Consider the following 20,590-nt stretch of genomic DNA (forward strand, 5'->3'; position numbering starts at 1 on the left):
TAAACTTAAAGAAAATCTGATCGGATAGAAATGTAGCCTGACTCCTCGTCTACAACATGGCATGATCAGATTAACGTATGAGATAGAAATTGAAGAAAGAAGAGAGAGGGAAAGATAAAGGAAAGAGAAAGTGTTATTTACAAATACGTCTTCCACAAGGGAATATTATTCCATAAAAAAATTGTACTAATAGTATAAATTTAGATCCATCGTCACAAAATTAACTACAAAATACTGATTGTTTTTTCTTATACAATATATATCAATCTTATATTTATTTTATATAGAATCTTCAACACATTTTTCTCACATTAAGTTAAAACATGAATATATGTAAGACTAGATATTTATAATTGATCTGATAATAAATAACACAACAAATTTAATAAATATTTATAAAAAAAGATTTATACATTTTAAAAATGATGAGTTGTTTGAATAAGAATATTAATTTAGAATGTGATAAAAGTAAAGAGTGAGAAACATAATCTATACTAATTGAATATTTGAAAATTAGATAAATAATTATATACTTAAAAAGGAATTGAAATATATCAATAATGTAAATTTTTATATTATTATTCAATCATGAATTATCTAAATTGTTGACTTAGGTTATATAAAAAGGAAACTATTCCACACACATAATTTTTTCAAGTTAAATATTTATAGTCTATATAAAATGAGCAATTTAAGCTTTGGTTTATGAATGACTTTATTATTTTCATCATTCTGAAATATAAACCCAAAATTATTTACTTAAGTACACGCATAATAATATTATTATAGTTAACTATTTTTAGCATATTTAAAAATAAACACTTTTAACCTTTTTTTTTAATTTTGTCATCCTAAAATATAAAATTATTATTTTTCATTTTTTTTTATATGAAATCAACTAATTACTTGTATGATAAGAATAAAAAGACATGTGGACATTTAAAATGATACTCGATTAATATAAATGTAATGTTACATTAATACATTATTACAAAATTGACTCTCCTTATATTAAATATTATATATATATATATATATATATATATATACATATTAGAAAGAATGTTAAAAATTAAAATTAAAAACACTAATTTAAAATTTTCAAAAATAAAAAATAAAAAATAATTATGTGGTCTAGCATTTAAAGTCATCTACTCAAATAGTTGAAAAAGGAACACAATCCTCACACAAAATCCCCCAAAACCGGAGCAAAAGTTAGAATTAAAAAATAAACAAATTATAATTTTCTAATGATAACCATGAACCTTCAGCCCCTACAAGAAGAAAGACTACTACCCAAACTCTTCTGGTTCAGGCATGAACTTTATTACAGTAACTCTCAAACCCCAATTGAAAATTTGAAATGCATAATTTTGCACCAATTTTTCACTGTCAAAATATGTATCGGGATCAAAATCGAAATTCAAATCCTATTGAAATGCATGATTATAGCAGCATTTCACTACTGCTGAAAAAATCCTATGTAAAAAGATCAAGCTTCGTTACTTGATCTTCAACATTCAAGAGTCCTTGACCACAAACAGAGGTACCCTTTCCTTTTGTACCACACTTTCCTTCACCTCTTCTGAGACCCCACTTGAACTTCCACGTTTCTCACTTGTCCCTTTCTTCCCTCTTGCTAGCCTCTTCAATTCAGAGCAGAATCCGCTTATCTGACTAAGAATCTCTCTGCCACCCAACAAATTTTGTGCAGAGAAAGTACTCTTGAGCTTATTTTTTCGGTGACTTTTCACAGGACACTCCACTGGTCCAGTATTCAACTCTTTCGGATTTGGAATGGGATTGTTTGTCTTCGTCAATGGCTTCTTCAACTTGTTGGTCCTACTGTCATTGGGAAGTGGAGCTGTAAAGTTTGGATTCCTATTCTCACTGTCTTCATTAAAGTTTCCAGAACACCTTGGTCTTCTCGATCTTTCACTATACTTGCCTTTGCTACTTTCCACAGTTGTAGAATTTCCCCTAACACACAGAACCATAAAAAAGTCAGGTTAATCATCTCATAAGAATCTGTAATTTCTCTTTTCTCTTTTTCTGAAGAATATATTTTAAAAAATGTGATGAATTTGATCCAGACCTTAAACTTAATTAAATCCACTAAAATTCAGAATATTAATCATGATATGTAAAAAATAGATACTAAAATCAATTTTAGCCAAATTTCAAGTTACTTAAGACATTTCTTAAGCCCCTTTTTCATAGGATTCTGTACCTTCGGTGTCTGTCTCTAAAGGGGAGCATTTCAGAAAAGGATGCAAATCTTAAATGCTTAACCTGATCGAACAAAAAAAAAGAGAAAAATAAAATTAATTCATCATCACGAAAAAATAATCCACAAATTAAGCAATTGAACAGTTTATTGGTAAAACAAGAAACAAAAATTGAGGTTGCCACCTTGGAATTGCGTTTAAGAAAATCTTCAGCGGTTTTTGGATGCTTGCAATCTGCGAGTGGAAAAGAAACAACTGAGCAAGTGGGAAAAAAGCGAGAAACGGAATTCCACATATACCCTGGTAAAGAGTCTCACCGCGAGTGCAGAACCAGGCTTCATCATCAACGAGAGAGTCATCAAAAGCAGAGAGATCGACCCACATAGGCGCGTCAAAGTTCTCGTACGCGTCGTCTAGGGCGAACGTAGAATCGATGTTGTCCCAGTCAATGTTGTCCGGTTCCATCTGAATCTGAAAAGTTAAAGCCAAAAGTAGTAGTTAGTAGTTAGCGAAATGAATTTGAATTGCAAAACGGAAAGGAAGAAGAAGATGGAAAATTGTTGGAAATGTGAAGGTCCCAGGATTTTGATGCAGGGAAAATCTAAGAAGAAGAAGAGGAAGAAGAGATTGGAATAAGAAGGTGTGGGCTTTGAATTGTGTATGGTTAATTAGAACTAAGGATTGTGTAACGTTTGGATGTTAGAACATAACATTTACGTTATTGTAGGAATATAATGTTTTAAATAATTTCGACCGTTGGGCACTTTCACCCTCTTTCTTCTTTTATAACCTTTTTCATTGTCAACCTGTAAGAATTAGGAGAATAAAAAAACTGAACTTAATAAACGAAGGAAATATACAAGTAAGAATAAGATAATAGTCAATTACAAATAAATAGTGGATTAATCTGTTTAAATAAAAAAAATTCAAATAATTAATTTTTAAAAAATCACGTATTTAATTTTTTTTAAAGAAAATTGAAAATTATTTATTTTAAATTATCAGATGAGACCAATACAGAAAAAAATTGTTTATTTTATTAAAATTATTTTAAAAAAATTACAGACAAAGTAATTTATTATATACCTTTTTCCATTTGTGATTGACAAAAGAATATAAAAAAAATTATTTTTAATATATTTATCTTTTTTGAGAAATTTAGGGTGTAGTTTTTATTTTAATTGGTTCAATCTGTATTAACTTAGTTATTATTGTTTTACTTCTAACGTTTCTTTGTTGAATTTTCCCCAGACTCAGAAATGCTTCAGGCGATGTATGGTGAGCGGTTTAGATTGTGGTGATAAGCGAGTTGTGGAAGCATAAGAACAATGTAATTTTTAATAGGAGAGTGTGACTGACGTTTCAGAAGTTTTTGCCTTTATTCAATTAAAGGTTTGGTCGTGGGTCACTGTCAAGTCTTATGTTACGCTTTTCTCCTTCTCTGACGGATGTTTTGACCCTCTAGTCTTTATGAGGATGATTTGTTGATTTTTTTTTCCAGAGATTTATTCTTTTAGGTGGGAGTTTTAAGTCTAATTAGGTGAGTTGAATAGAATTTTTATACAAGTTGAAAGTGATTTACATTGATTTTTTATTACGGATAAAAATAACTTCTAAATTGAAACCGAGGTTTTAAATTTAGATGTTGCTTGGGAGAGTAAGATTGACTGAATTTCTGCTATCCTTCTTCTATTTTAATAATTAATGATTTTTTTATCATATTTACATATCATCGTAATATAAGAAAACATAATTATTGTTGTTGCATATGTTCTCCTAGAAATCATTTGGCCTACGGAAAATTTAAAAGTGCAAATTGATAATGTATTTTAAAATTGTAACAATATATAGATACATGATATAATATTAAATACTTAAAGAATAAAAAAAATACGTATCACTTATTTAATTTATTTAAAATTTGAATAAAATAAATTAGAATGACTTTGTCACTGAAGGGACAAGAAATTATAAAAGGTAAACAGACTTCGTAATTTATATTACAATAATAAAATTGGCATGGATCACATGAATTATACAAGCATATGTAAAAGTAGGTACATTGTAAAATAATAATTTTAGAAATATTTAAGAAATATTACTTAACTAATAATGATTATTTGAGAAGTGCAAACAACACACATCTTGTAATTCTAACACTCAATTGTTTTCTTGAAAAATATAAAATCATGAATAAAATTAGTAAATAAAAAAATGAGACTACAAATTTTAATAATTTTAATAAGTTTTAATCAATAATAAAGAGTGTTTTAAAAGTATGTTTAAAATAGTGATGTTATCTGTAAGTAATAAAATTTGAGGCATAAAAAAATGTAAAACTTTTATTTTTTAAAAATTGCGAAAATGAGTTAAATAACACATTCTTTTAGTAATGTTTTTTATTAATTATATTTTTAATCTCTGAAAACTAAAATAAATTTCTTTTTTATCTTCCAAATTTTTAAAATCATTAGGTTTGTATAATTTAGAAAAATACTTTTAGTCTTTTTTATAACCATGTTGTTTATACAAAATGTATTATGGTGACTTTATTTATTACTAGTGGAAACACAGGCGCGGTTGTGTCCAAATATCCACATTTTTCTCTTTTATTTAATTTTTACGATGATAAAAATTTAACATATATACAGAAATAATTTTGAATGAGTCGAAATTGAAAAACAAAAAATAGAGTGCAAAAATTGATTGAAAATTGAGGTTATTTTATTTAATATGTAAGATTTAATGTGGAAATGTATGAGAGTATATTCTCTCTTTCTTTCTGTTGTGACCTTAAAATAAGGAATTAAGAGAATGAGAGTCATATAAAAAGTGTACATTAATAGTAATTTAAAAAATTAAAATATAATTTTATTTTTTAAGTAATTCATATGAAATGATAAAATATTTCATTATATTAATAAAATGAGATATATTAAATAAGGGTAGAAAAAAAATTATGTACACAAAAACAATTATAATAAAAAATCCCATATATATATATATATATATATATATATATATATAAGTTGATTCATCAGTTTTATTGCGTTTGTTTATTCAATCACAACTCCAAAATTTGGTTAGGGATAATAAAGTAATTTTGGGTTCTTGAATTGTTATGTCAGTTTATCACAATTTAGCGAGTTGGATTAGTGGTTTTAGTATCTTAGGTAGTTCTGGTACATTCTCTTTTATTCGCTTAATTTGTGGGTCAAAAGTCGAAAAAATTAAACAGTCAACATACTTTTAAAAAAATAAAAATAATTTAAAATATTATTTTTAATATTATATTATTTGAAAGATATAAATATAAACATAATAAATTATAAATTAAATTTTAATTACTAATTACTAATGGAAACTAGTGTATTCACATTTCCCTCTTCTACTTAACTTCCATAATGATAGAAATTTAACATACATTCACAGATAATTTTGGATGGGTCGAATTGAAAAACAAAAAATAAAATGTAAAAGAAAAATGATAAATTGATTAATAAACCTTTTTTTTTCTCTATTAGTTTGAGTTTCTCTTCTTCAAATTTTGTCTTTTCTTCCATTGGTAGTATTAGGATTGGAGAGTGTGATGATGTTCACGTTAATGTTAGGATTCACTCGATGGTAGATACAAAAAAAGATGATTTTACCAAAGAATAATGTTGTTTGAAATGGAGTGAAGAATGATTGGAAATGAAAGTTATTTTATTTAATACGCGAGATTTGGTGTGGGAACTGAATGAGGATGAAAATATGTTCTCTTTCTTTCTGTTTTGTCTTAAAATAAGGAATTGAGGGAATAGTGGAAAATTAGTTTGCATGTAAAAATTATCCCATAACATTAATTTAAACAATTAAAAAATATTTTTTTTAAATAATTAATATGAAATGACAAAATACTTTATTATACTAATAAAATGAGATATATTAAATAAGATTAGAATCAGAAAAAAAAAATTATATAAAAAAACGGTTATGAAGAATAATCTTCTTTATATATACTAGCGGGAACATAGGCGTTGGCGCTCTCGCGCCTGTGTATCCGCATTTTTTATTTTTGTTTTTAATGTATATGCCTATAATTCAAATTCATGGTAGATAATGAATTGCCCAAAGAAGAAGAAAAGAAGAAAACAAAAAGGAACAACGAAAGAACCTTTGCAAAAGTAGGTTGTTAAGATCATATGTCATTGATTTGCAAAAGTAGATTACAGATACTCAATCTCATTATGTTGCTCAAGAAGGTCTTCGACAAATTCTTCTTCTAAAGAACTTACATCAATATCTTTTTCGGTCTTGAGTATAGACTAGACCCTCATTAGACACAACAAAACCTTCATAATCATTAGACAACAAAACCTGCATAGTTTCTTGAAAACAAATAAACCTTGGAGAGATGCTCCTAGAACACCATTGTCGAGATTTTCCCAATCACTCATCCAAAGCCACTGCAAAAAAAAAACCCCAAAAACTCACAAACAATCAATGAAAAGTGCAAGATTAATCAAAGAAATGAAAGTATGATTTTACATGAAAGTGAAAAGGAAAGAGAAAAGAAAGTGAGAAGTATGGTAAAAAAAAGAATGTGTTATGTGTAGTGGAGAGAGAAAGTGGGAAGTAGGTACCTATAACGTACCAAATCTCCACTATCCTGCTAAAGTAGTCCACAAAATATTACAAATATCTTTAATTTTTTATTTAATAGGGAAGAAGATCTTTAAAATAGGAAAGTAACTAATCAATCTCTCCACTCTCCAGTTAAATAATAACAAATAAAATAAATTTTAAAATTAAAAAAATTATTTTATTAATTTTTGAAATTATAAAATGTCCAAATAACCAAAATAAATTAATACAATAAATTATTAAGTAAAGATAAAATAGAAAAATTAAGAGGAGAATAAGAAATGACACAATGACCATAATACAATAATAAAATTAAATATTAATATAAGGATAAAATAGGAAAAAAAATAAAGAGCCGTTAAGAGGAGAATAAGAAATGACACAATGACCATAATATAATAATAAAATTAAATATTAATATAAGAATAAAATAAGAAAAAAATATCAAGAGCAGTTAAGAGGGGAATCTCCTTTATATATAAGTATAGAAGTATAGATAATGGAATAATTTAACATGTAAGCATATAGATTAGCTTGTATACATTATTATTGAGCGGCTAACGTCAAAATAGTTTAAACTTACTCATTTTGTCACTTTTATGTAAAAGATTGTTTACGCTCAAAATTATATCATTAAATATTGACAGATTTATAACAATGTAGTAAGACAATGAAATTGAGAATAAAATATCATTATTATATCAAAATAGTAGAGAATTATTTATACACAAATATCACATATCATTTCCTTGTATAAGACACATTTGATATATGAAGTTAATAGTCAATAAACCATTAAATACTTATATTATAAAACGATTTATGTAAAGCAGAAAATATATTAATTAGTCATTTTTTAATAGTAACATTTATAGACATATTAGTCTATCTTCTATTAGGAACTTTTGTAAAGATATCAATTAATTAGTTGATCATCTATCATAAAAAGTCATCTTTTAAACATAATCTTTGATAAAATGATGTTAGTTTCTATATGATTTTCTCTAAAATGCAAAATAATATTTTTGGATAGACTTATAACAACATTATTGTCATGTGGAATATATCACCTCATAAATGTTATAATATTTTAATTGATTCTTAATTTATAGAAGTTGTGAACAACAATTAGTATAATAACAAAAATAGAAAATCATTATACATGGTCTATTGTCTACAATAGTAGTAGATAGTCTTATGTATTGTCTATCATCTAATACATCAAACAATACAACATATAATGTCCTAAATTCTTTTACATGATTTTGAATTATCTTCATATTCCCCCACTTTCACTCCAAATATAGGAAAAAATTTCCATCACCACTATTCGTCTCCTTTATCTTCAAACAAAAAATTAATCAAGATCGAACAATATTTGAACTTAGATATTGATAAAGATTTTTTAAACACATTCGTTGGATTATCTTTATATGATATATTCACAATTTTATCTATCATCTAACACATCGAACAATACAACATATAATGTCCTAAATTCTTTTACATGATTTTGAATTATCTTCATATTCCCCCACTTTCACTCCAAATATAGGAAAAAAATTTCATCATCACTATTCGTCTCCTTTATCCTCAAACAAAAAATTAATCAAGATCGAACAATATTTGAACTTAGATATTGATAAAGATTTTTTAAACACATTCGTTGGATTATCTTTATATGATATATTCACAATTTTAACCTCCTCAAACTCAACTTCATCACTAATGAAGTTTGGTCATTAATGTATTTATTTCTCTCATGGTAAATTTGATAATCAACTAAAAGTTAAAAATTTTAATTGTCACTATAAATAATCACATAATCTTGTACTATACTGAGTTCTCCATCATCCCCTTCTACCATAAAGTCTCTTCTACCCTTTTTGTGAGCACGATGTACTCTACTTTGGTAGTTGACAATGTCACCACAAATGTTGTCTTCTAACAAATTGTAGTCCTAAACAATGTGAGCACAAACCTAGAAATCAACTTTCTAATATCAACATTCCTTGCATAATTTGTATTTACAAATTTTTCCATGGTTTTTCTGTATGAATAAATTGTTTATACCCTAGACTATATGATATATATTTTTTATTATTATCTTATCACTCACTTCAAAGTTTCCCAATGAGTTTATCTAGGATATTCCATAAAACATGTTCACAAAACTAATAATGTGGGTCCAATCTGGGTTATTATATACCATATTATACATAATCCTTCATACTTCACTAGCATGGTCAAATCTCCCCCTTATTTTCAAACAACAAGCATGGGTAACAAAGAGCTTTTTATGATGATCCAAAGTTGTACCCACTAGTTTAGATTAATACATCATAAACCTCCATACAACCTTCTTCAAATAGTTTTACTTAGATAAACACAATTCTCTCACCATCTAATTTTTTTATATCCTTCCCAATTAGTTATCTCACAAAAAGCTAAGATTTTTCATCTAAAATTAAAAGTTTAATTTGTCTCTGAGCCTTCCAAATTCTTTTTTCATATTGATTGGTTATAAAAATATAAAAAAAAAACACACATTTATCCTCTTCTCAGAATGTAGACACAATTATTATAATTACACTTAAAAAATATCATCTTTTACAATAAATCATTGAAATTTTTCTACCACTATTGCAAACACTATTTCACATCATACAATAATTTTCTCAATAGACAATTTTTTCTTTGATTCTTAGCAAATCTCCAAATTGTTAATATAAACGATCTCCTCTAAATCTCTATACAAGAAAATATCTTGATGTCCAATTGTTTCATCTCGAGATTATGCTGATTAAAATTGACAACAAAAGATTTATCAAACAATGTTTTACTATAATAACTAATGGCTAATTAAGCTACACAATTTTTGTCAAACCCAGACTAACCTTTCTATAAGCCATCAATCCTCACTTAAGCCTGGAAGAGGAAGAAATTTTGTATCCTTCATTTTTCACAACTAGGATACCAACACTACAAACTCATGGGACTCAAATGTGTCTCACTAAGTGAGACAACCACACTCTCACTCCATTTTGCATGCCTCCTATGAAACTAACACCCTTGTCTTCTAAAAAAGTTCTATATTCACTATTTTTTCATTATATAAAACAGTGAGCAGTGAGCACCAAGCCAAGATGGAAGAGGCCAACTGCTCATTCCACTCCTTCTTATCTCATCTTCATCCTCTTTTCTTCTTCTTAAATACTCAATGTATCTTAAACACTCAATGTATGAAGGAGTATTCTTTCTCATTTTTCTTCTTCTATTTTCAGCTAAATATATGTTGGAGATCCCACATCGACTAGATATTAGAGCCTTTCATAGTATATAAGTGGGTGCAAACCTCACCCCATTGAGCCGGTTTTATGGGGTTGAGTTAGGCTTAAAGTCCACTTCGTAATATGGTATCAGAACCATTTCGAGCCTATCCTAGCGAGTTATTGTTGGGCTTATCAGGCCACCCGCTATCGGACCACAGCCTTTCATAGTATATAAGTGGGTGCAAACCTCACCCCATTGAGCTGATTTTATGGGGTTGAGTTAGGCTTAAAGTCCACTTCGTAATAATATATCCTTTTCATTTTCTCCTTGTTATTTCCTTATTATATTCATGTTACATTGATATACATTATTGAATAAAAATATGTTTTTGGAACTTTGTTTATTGTATCTTAAGGCTTACATGGGATAAATAAACTTTTTGATGCGCTTAAAATGTAAAATGTTTGACTCACTTAATGAACTTTTAATAAAAACACTTAAAAACTTCAAGATCCTTGACATTCAAAAATTATTTGAATATAGAATGGATTATAGACATAGTTATAAAATGTGGAAGTGGAACTAAAAAACAACTCAATAAAGTATATAATTTTGTAATTGTGATAAAATTTTGTTTATATTTCTGTGCAGCTTCTAGCTCTTTTTTTTTTATAGATTTGTATGAAGGTTTTGATATTAACAATGTTGGATTTTTGTGTAATCAAATCAAACAAAAATTACTCAAAAAAAAAAAAATAATGAACTTTTTAATTTTTACGTGCTCAACTTTCCTAACAAAAATTTGTCCCTTAAAAACATCAAAAATCTTGTGTCATAACCGATTTCTTATAAACATGTAATCAAATAGTTTTGTTGACATCATCCAAAAGTCATCAAAGCAAACTCCATTATAAAGTTGTAAAGGAAGCATCATAGTCACGTATATAAATATATAATGTCTTTTTTTATTTTTGACTTCAAAAACAATGATATCACACGTTATTCTATTATTGCAAAAACAATTAGTCATTGGAGGAAATGAAACAAACAAAAAGAGAAAGAAGGGATGAAGGAGGTATACGATTTGAAAATTGTAAGTCGAATTTAAAGTAGTGAGGGGTAGAAGTGTTTCTAAAGAATACCATTGGAGTAGTGATAACGAGTGACAAAAAGAACAAATCGAAAAATTAATGAGTTGCGAAATGATTTTTTTGATCTTAAAAACACTATATCCATTACCATAATAACTATTTATTATGATAGATAAATTAACAATCAACATATATCATAATTAGAATCTCACCTATTATATTATAACAAGTTTATTTATTATAGTTACAAAATCATATTAAATTATTTGACTTAGCAATATTATATTGTTAAACTCATTCTTTAAACAAAATTTAAGCTTCCAACGTTAATTGAGTAGACGAAAAGAATTAATGTGACTGAAAAGGAAATATTGGAAGACTTTGTTGCACAGACTATTAAATATTTTTATGAATAAACTTATAGAACAATTTTTCAATAATTAATATTACAAGACATGGAAGAAAACTCTTTCCTTAAAAGTCCACCAAAGAAAAAAGAGCCATATGAAACACTGAGGTTGTTGAAATGGAAGTGTGATTTCTGAGTTTCTACTTTCAAAATGTTAAAGGAAGTAGGTTGCAACATTTATTATGTAACAAGTTGAAGACTTTGGTTACATAAATCTTGTTAGTCTATTTTCTTTTTTAACATGGTACCGAATATTTTCAACAACATTTTGAACTAGGTTTCCTATAGTTTTGAAACTAATAATATTAGAGTTAGATATAAATTAATAAAAATTATTATAGTGACATTTTTTTAATCATTATTGTATTAAAATAATTATTCAAAGATTTAATACTACTTCTGTTCCCAATATTTTTCATAATTACTTCATATAATTTTTCAATTTTTGTGGATTCATTGTAGTGCCAAATTTTGTTAAATTACTTCAATCTATTTTCTTTTATTAGATTAACGTCGAGGTCATTAAGAAAGTGATGATTTGATAGATAAAAATTGATACATGAAGTCTTATCATTTAAACCTAATTTTTATTATTTATTTAAAAATTTGACTTGGATAATACGACCTTATTATGTGTCAATCTCTATTTACCAAATTATGATCATTTTAACGAAAAAAAAAACTGAGTCATTTTAATAAAGTTGAAGATAATATTGAGTGGGAAAAAAGGTGATGGCCTCCATTGAATAATTGCAAAAATATTATAAAAGGTGATATCAAACCTATTTTAAATAAATTAATTTATTTTCCAACTAACCACATCCCTTTTACTTTGTTGGAAGGAAACCAGTTATTCAAATTTAAAAGACTAAAACATTTTTTATTAAAATAAAACAAAATAATTAAAAAATACAGTCTGTCATCTTTGATTTTGCGTGAACGAAACATCTTGAAGAATCTCTTAAAAATTAAGATTATGACTCATATATTAAAAATATTATGTAAATTTGTGATGAAATAATCAATAGAAAAAACAATTTATTACAATTATAATGATATAAATGGAAGAGCACCCATATTATTTTTCATCAATTTTAATAATTTTTATAAAGTGGTTATTTTATAATTGGATATATATTGTAAATGCAAGTATTAATTTTCCCTCTTAACGACATTAAAAATATAGTTGACATGTCGAAAAAATTAACTAAAAAAGATTAAAAACTAAAAATTTGAAAAAACATAAAAGGCTTAATATTTTTATTTTGACACAAATTTTTTAAGATAGAGGATATTTAAATAAAATTCTGAACTATAAAAACAAGAAATTATTTTCTGTCTTAAAAGTGCCCCTTCTTGAAACAGGTAAATAAAAAGTTATTACAATTATAAAGTTTTATATTGAAGAAAAATTGCAAAGAAACCTTAAAAATAATGTGATGGGTTATTGAAGTTTGGTGAAGCAAATAACACCAATTTTTGTTGAAGTCCATGGAAGTTCCCTACTTCATCTTTGCATAAATAGAAAGGTGGGTGGATGTTGGCATTTACTTCAAATGCTTCAGTGACAGACCAAAAATAATTTAAAAAACAAATTAGTTGGCCAACCAAATTAAATACTTTGAATTCATTTATTCAAGAACATTTAAAATGGCTTCCAACTACTAACTATAATTGACTATGGGTAGCTACATATAATTAAAAAACTGACACTGAATGCCATTATTTTTATCTTTTGTTTCTTTATATAGGTAGATAAAAGAATGTAATAATCATGCACTTTTAATATATATTTTTAAGTAACTTTTATGATATATAATTATTTATAATTGGATGATAGTATAAAACTATTTTTTATTAATTTAGTTTTTGAAAAATGTAGATTTAAAAAGAGAAAACAAAAATTAGAATTAGTTATTGGAATTTAATTTTTAATAACTTTATAATTTACTAGTGGAAACACATGTATATGACGGTGTGTCTGTATCCGCGTTTTTTAATTTGAATGAATCGAAATTGAAAAAACAAAAAATAATATATATAAAAAACGATGAATTGATTTATCAATTTCTTTTTTGTTTTTTAGCTTGGACTTTTCTTCCTCTTTAAACTTTTTTTCTTATTTTTTCGTTAGTGATTTTGGAATTGGAGGGCGTAATGGGGTTTGGACTAAGATTGAGATTCACTTGATGGTAAATGCAAAAGAATGATGGTTTCACCAAAGAATGAAGTTGCTTGAAGTGGAGTGGAACAATGAAGAGAGTGACTGGAAATAGATGTTATTTTCTTTGATATGTGAGATTCAATATTTTTTTTTTGTCATTGTCTTCTTCTTATTTTCTAAATAAAATTCTCCCATAAAGGTTGTGGCTTAGGTTCTTAAAATAAGAAGTTAAAGAAATAGTAGGAATTAGTTTGCATATGAAAACTGCCCTTTAATATTAATTTTAAAAATTAAAAAATAATTTTATTTTTAGGTAATATGAAATTATTTTTATTTTTCTTAAAAAATTGATAACATTGATATGCAAGTGATTGATATTAATGAATAAAGTAAAATTGATCAATGAATGAGTTTGTCTAGATAACATTGTTATGTAGGTGATTGTTATTAATGAATGGGGAAAATGTGATCAATTAATGAGTTTTTTTGTAAATTGTATGCAATTGTATAGATAACATTGATATGCAGATAATTGTTATTAATGAATGTATGAAAAATTGATAAAACAATTATTTTTCTAAAAAAAACAAACTTACTATGATGGATATTGTAATAGATGACATAAAAAATCTTACTATGACAGGTGTAGGAATATTTGTCATAAAAAATTACTTACTATGATGGTGTTGAAGAGAACCATCATAGTAAGTCGTATTTTCTATGACGGTTGTAGAAATATCAGTCATAGAAAGTTTCGTTTGAACATATTATGATAGGTATTTTGTACATTTTATGATGGTTTATAGACAACACTCATAGTAAGTCAACTTACTATGCCAATTTTTCAACCGACATAGAAAGTACAAAGTTTTTATAACGCTTGAATCTATATCATCATCAAAACCGTCATAAAAAGTCCTATAAAACCATCATAAAAAGTCCTATAAAACCATCATATAAAGTCTTTTTCACTAGTGTTATCTTCAATATTATAATTTTCTCATCCCATAATTAAATTAAAACAATTTTTAATATTTTGCAATAAATAGATTGATTACAGTATTTACATTTAAATTAAAATGCTTTCTTAGTGGATATTATGTTGTTATTAAAAAAATTAAAAATAATGTATTTAACCTATAATCTCCCATATATCCTTTAATAATCAAATGTTATTTATTTCAAATAGTATCTAACCAATAATAATAAGAGAACACATATTAACTACATATTGGTAGTACATTTTAATTATATTTGTGATATTTAAAATTGATCAAACATCATAAAAATTTGTATAACTCTTTATTTAACGAGTTTTACTAGTAATTTTTTTTTTCAATAAAATTCATCAACAATAAAACACATGATCAAGGTTATCAGACTCAAGAGTCTAAGTAGTAGACTTATGGAAGGTCGGTAAACTTGACTCGTAAACCCGACTCGTACACTCGTAAGAGTCTACTTCAAGTAAAAATTCAATAAAAAAAATATTCCTATACTAATTCTATAATATTAAATGCATCAATTAAATATTTATAAAGTATAATTACATTTCACTTGTTCCACATTTAAGTAGTAATTCCACAATTTCACTGTATTAACCAAAATCAAAATAATAAAAAATAATTTTATCCCAATTTTATTTCAGGAAATATATGAATCAATGATTTAACAATCACTTTTAATGATAATTCCCAATCTGCCCATATCAATAAACCCTAAAATTAGAATTTTCCAACCCCTCAACCTACAATCGTGTATCCCTAATCTGCCCTTATCAACAAACCCTAAAATTGAAATTTCTCAACCCCTCAAATCCACAGCCACACATTGCAACAACCCAACCCAACCGTAGAGCCTACCTGAACGGGGTTGCAATGACAAGGCATGTGCGACGAGGTATGAAGAAGCACGAGGAAGTGTGGCGAGGCGTGGTGGAGGCGAGGTATGAAGATTTGAGACTGTGAAAACACGCGACAAGGCGAACTAGTTGACTCGACCTCCAACTTGCGATTTTGCACTAAGTTCAGCGAGTCTGTCCGAGTCCACTCCGAGACTGTATAAAAACGAGTATACTCACGAGTTAACTCGTGAGTCATCATTAGACTCTTAAACTCGTTCGAATTTAAAAGTCAATCCACGAGTTTGATAACCTTACATATGACATAATTAATGTCTTAAAATATAAATCGATAACATTACTTTAATAAGAAAAGAGTTTGATAAGATATCGCAAAAATAAGCTATAATTTCCTCTTTTTACAAAATTAAAAATGGTAAAACTTGGTGAGAGTTTGAATATATAATACATGTTTTATTTTTTAAAATAATATGTCGGAGATTCCATATCGACTAGATTCTATCGATTAGATATAAGAACATTTCAAAGTATATAAGTGAGTGCAAACTTTATCTTATAAGTCAGTTTTATAAGATTGAGTTATATTGAAAGTCCACTTCTTAAGATAGTGTTAGAATCATTTTAGAGTCTATCCTAACGAGAATTTGTATGTTGGGTTAATCATGTTACCACCCATAATATATAATTTCACACACAAGTTGGAAGATTTCAATCTAAGAGTGTGTGTTGGAGATCTCACCTCAACTAGAGATAAAGATATTTCAAAATATATAAATTAGTGCAAACCTCATCTTATAAACCGATTTTATAAAAATTGAGTTAGATTTAAAGTTTATTCTTTAATATAATATAAATCACATACTAAAACTCGCTTGTTTTAATTTAAATTGAAAGGACTTTTTATAAGAGATAACCTTATTCAAATTTTTATATTATGATGTAATTGGTTATCTTGGCAGCATTTTCTTATACCGAAATCTCGAATGTGAAATTTTATTATTTATTATTCTATGGTTATTTTTTCTGTAAATAAAATTGTCTGCCAATAGGTTTTAAAAAATTCAAAATTTCAGTGAATAGTAAAATTGATCATAACTATAAGATATATAGAAATGATTTGATTTTATTGTTAAAGTAATATCAATTATTTTAAATTTCTTGGAATAGATTTTTTTAAATATATTAACTATGCATTCCAATTGATTAATGTTTTAGCGTTCATTTTTTATATGTGTTGACGTTTACTATTCTCAATAAAATATTAAAACATCTATCCAAAATTTTTCACAATAAATATTATTATTTTGAAATGCTTTATAATACATGTATAAAAAATAAATACATTTTAATAAAATTAATCTCTAAAATAAATATTTGGATATTATCTTTGATTGTTTATTTTTTAATTCGAATGAAAATATTTAGACTTATAACATATATATAATTTTGACTTTTAATATTTATCTCCTAAAATTTCTAACTTTATTATTTTAGTTGCTTTTGTTATATCTTTGTGGAGTATTTTTTTTTTACATAGCTTATTAAAGGTTATGCTAAATATCAAGTGGCTCTAACTACGTTTTCATCATGTGACAATTTAAAAAAAAACTTTTTTTCATGGTTTTAGAGTAAAAAAAACAAGTGAAAGTACAAGAAAACTTTTTATATAGATAAATAATTCATTTTCAAATATAGTTCGAAAGTTTTACTTAAGAAATGAGTTTAAAAAATTATATAAAAACAAAATATTTATTTGATACCAAAATAAACTATTTATTTCAAGTATAGAATAGTTGGATCACTTAAAATATTCATTATGTGTGATTTTAAGATGTGTTGGAATGTTGATAATGAAATAAGAGATATATTGTTAATGACATTGATAATTTTACACTAAGTCGAACATGTAATTTGGTTCAATGAAGGAGTTTAAAGAAATTATTCTTAAACATTTTGTATTGAATAAAATAAAAGTTAAATTGATTAAAAATAATTGTAGAATAATTATAGCTAAGTCTAATAATGAAATGATTTTCTCGTATTTGTTAAAAATGTTGGACATTATGAAACCTGAAATAAAAACTATGCAACCCAAATATAATTTTGGATGAGTCTCCAACAATAGAAATGTCAAATCAAAACGAGTGACATAAGTTAAGATCTAAAAGATGAAATCAATTTAAAATTAATAACCAGAATGAGCAATTATTCTACTAGGATTACATTTGGAGTAGCACAATAAGCTAAGAGAAAATTTAAGGAAATGGTAGAAAGAAATGCATTTTAGCAATATACATGGTTGTATAATGCATCAATTGTTTCGTGGTAGAGGTCACGTGAACCAATTTAAAATTGAATCGTGATGTTTAAGATGCTACTCTCTTAAGTAGAATTTTTTTTTTGACTATTATTTATAATTTTTATTTCATTGGTAAACACTTGATCTAACAATCATATGCTACAAAATTAAGGTGGAGCAATGTCAGTAAACACATAAGATGAAACTAAATGTACACAAGTGATTTGAGATTATTTTGATGAAAGTACAACACTTTTTGCATACTTTTCAAAGCTATTTACTACTTCTATTTACACAAATTTTATTATTTTGAACATATTCCACCATATTAAAAAAAAAAAATCACACAATAAGTTTGGATGAGAATTATATCATATAAACTCACAAGTTAAACTAGAACATAAACTATTCATAATTCACTACATAAACCAATACGTGTTTATATATCATGTCAACCTTGGTATTACACATTAACCAACACTACATGATCCCTACTACACAAAATGACATTGAGTATGCCTGTTACATAATGCACAACACAAACAAAATCAAAATGATACTTATTACATAACATGACACTAAGAATAGTAAATAACCATCTATACTATAAAATTAAAATGAAAGTCCAAGACATAGCCACACCAACACATGTTAATCATATTCCTTTATTTCTCTCAAACAATAACCTTATCTCTAAGTTTTCCATTATCATTTCCAATTCATGAACCATGCTTTAACACTTTGTTTGGATTGACCAATTTACTCTTAGAGTGGATTTGAGGGTTAAGAAAGTCTAAGTATTGTTCATGCATGGTTGGGTGGTTTGACACTGATTTGGGAGGAAAGAAAGGAGAGAGGAGGTGAAAGATGTCCCCTCCTAAACTGTAAAGAAATGCATGGAAACATTGATATGAATGAGCCAATTACAAATGTGCCCCTGAAGCTTCACGTGCATGGAAACTTTTTTCTCCAGCTTCAACCACGTCCACTGCCTCTGTTTATCCATTCTCACACACTGAAAATATTCGAAAGATATTGTGTAGGTGACGCAACTTGGTTATGAAAATAAGGTGCATGAAAGGCTCCTGAAAAACAAGACTCCAAGTCATTTCATCACACACAAAGAATACACATTTATCAACCGCGCAACACTTTGACTTACATTTTGCTTGAATAGTTTCTTTTGCAAGTTTGACTCTTGCAATGTAGTTTCAAACACTCCTTGTAGGTTTCCAACAACATTGTCTTCCAAGTAAGCAAGTTTTGATACACTTGCATGCACTTCAAATATTCATTGAGACTCATTTTTCTTTAACCAATATGATCCTTATGAATTATATAACGAATGTCTCTCTCATGTTGAGTATATTGCTTTGTTATTTCTAAGTTAGTTCCACAATATGCATGCACCCATTGTGACTGTTTCTATGTGAAAGAACCAACATTTGCATGTTCCCGTAAGCTCCATAACCGATTAGGCTCGGAGACATAACTGGTTATGGTTAAGGCCATAATCGATTATGGTGTATTGAAGGTGCTATGGTAGGTTCTATTGAAGATGCTAGAGGCTGATCGATAAGAAATGAGTAACTGCATCATCATTGCTATCAACAATGTGTACATTCTCACTTAGTTTAACTTTGCTTCACTCAATAGGCACATTTAACGTGTTTTACATTTTGTTTGGATGAGTAGTTGTATTGGTTAGAGTAGTGACCATAGTCTATTGTGACTTGGAAATTTTTTAAAAATACAAATGCATGGGTTGAACATTGTAACCATTATTGGATATTTGTAATCAATTTAGACTTAGTGTAATCACTTAACATCGACTACTTAATCGATTAGGATGTGGACCTTAATCGATTATGTTCTCAAGCATTATCGATTAGAAACCCTTATTTTTATTAATTTATAAATATTTATTTATAAATAAATATATAAACTTTTATTTATAAATATTTTTCTTTATTTTAATTCAAATATTTTAAAAATTTCAAAAAATTGTGTATTTCGATAAATTAATAAATTACATAATTAATTTTTGTAACATTTCATTCACACTAATCATATTATCTAAATGCTTTCACTATTTTCAAAAACCTAACTTTCAACTTTCTTTTTCCTTCTATGTGAACTCTCACTCTCACCCTCATCCAACTCACAAACATATCTTATCTCTTTTTTAACTTTTCCATTCTATCTTCTATCTTTTATCTCAATCATTTCATTTTAAAATTTTACTTCTCTTTTTCAAAATTTTCTGATTTAAATATAATTTCATCTAAAAGCTTCATTTACTTTTACTGAAATAAACTACATGCAAATATGTACATTCATTGACGAGATTGTCATCCTATTTAAAGAAATTACGTTTTCTCTTTGATTAAAAATAAAAGATTAGACCATTAAAATTAAAATAGGCGTGGGTGGAAAAAATTATCATTAACAAAAAAAACTTATAATCTATTTTATACAGCTCCAAAACTTTCTCCCAACATCGTTTTCATTTCATAAAGTTACCAAATTTTTCTCTGGATGATAATTTGGTAGATGCCATTGCTAAAAGTGAAAGCTCTTATCAAGGGCATCATTTATCCGATGCAACCGAAATGGAAAGTGAAAGTGATAAACAAGAC

The 20,590-nt window shown here is 26.8% G+C and overlaps 1 protein-coding gene across 1 annotated transcript; it reads right to left on the reverse strand.

Moving 5' to 3' along the window:
* Window positions 1–1,215: 1,215 nt before the first annotated feature.
* Window positions 1,216–2,986, reverse strand: LOC137814079 (uncharacterized). The gene is made up of 4 exons (XM_068616630.1): window positions 2,546–2,986; window positions 2,413–2,462; window positions 2,231–2,292; window positions 1,216–1,980 (listed from the first exon to the last, which is right to left on the reverse strand). Exons 1-4 carry the CDS (start codon window positions 2,691–2,693, stop codon window positions 1,521–1,523), a joined length of 720 nt encoding a protein of 239 aa, XP_068472731.1. The 5' UTR covers window positions 2,694–2,986; the 3' UTR covers window positions 1,216–1,520.
* Window positions 2,987–20,590: the final 17,604 nt, after the last annotated feature.

Source organism: Phaseolus vulgaris, chromosome 1, assembly GCF_000499845.2.
Source record: "Phaseolus vulgaris cultivar G19833 chromosome 1, P. vulgaris v2.0, whole genome shotgun sequence".
Lineage (NCBI taxonomy): Eukaryota > Viridiplantae > Streptophyta > Magnoliopsida > Fabales > Fabaceae > Phaseolus > Phaseolus vulgaris.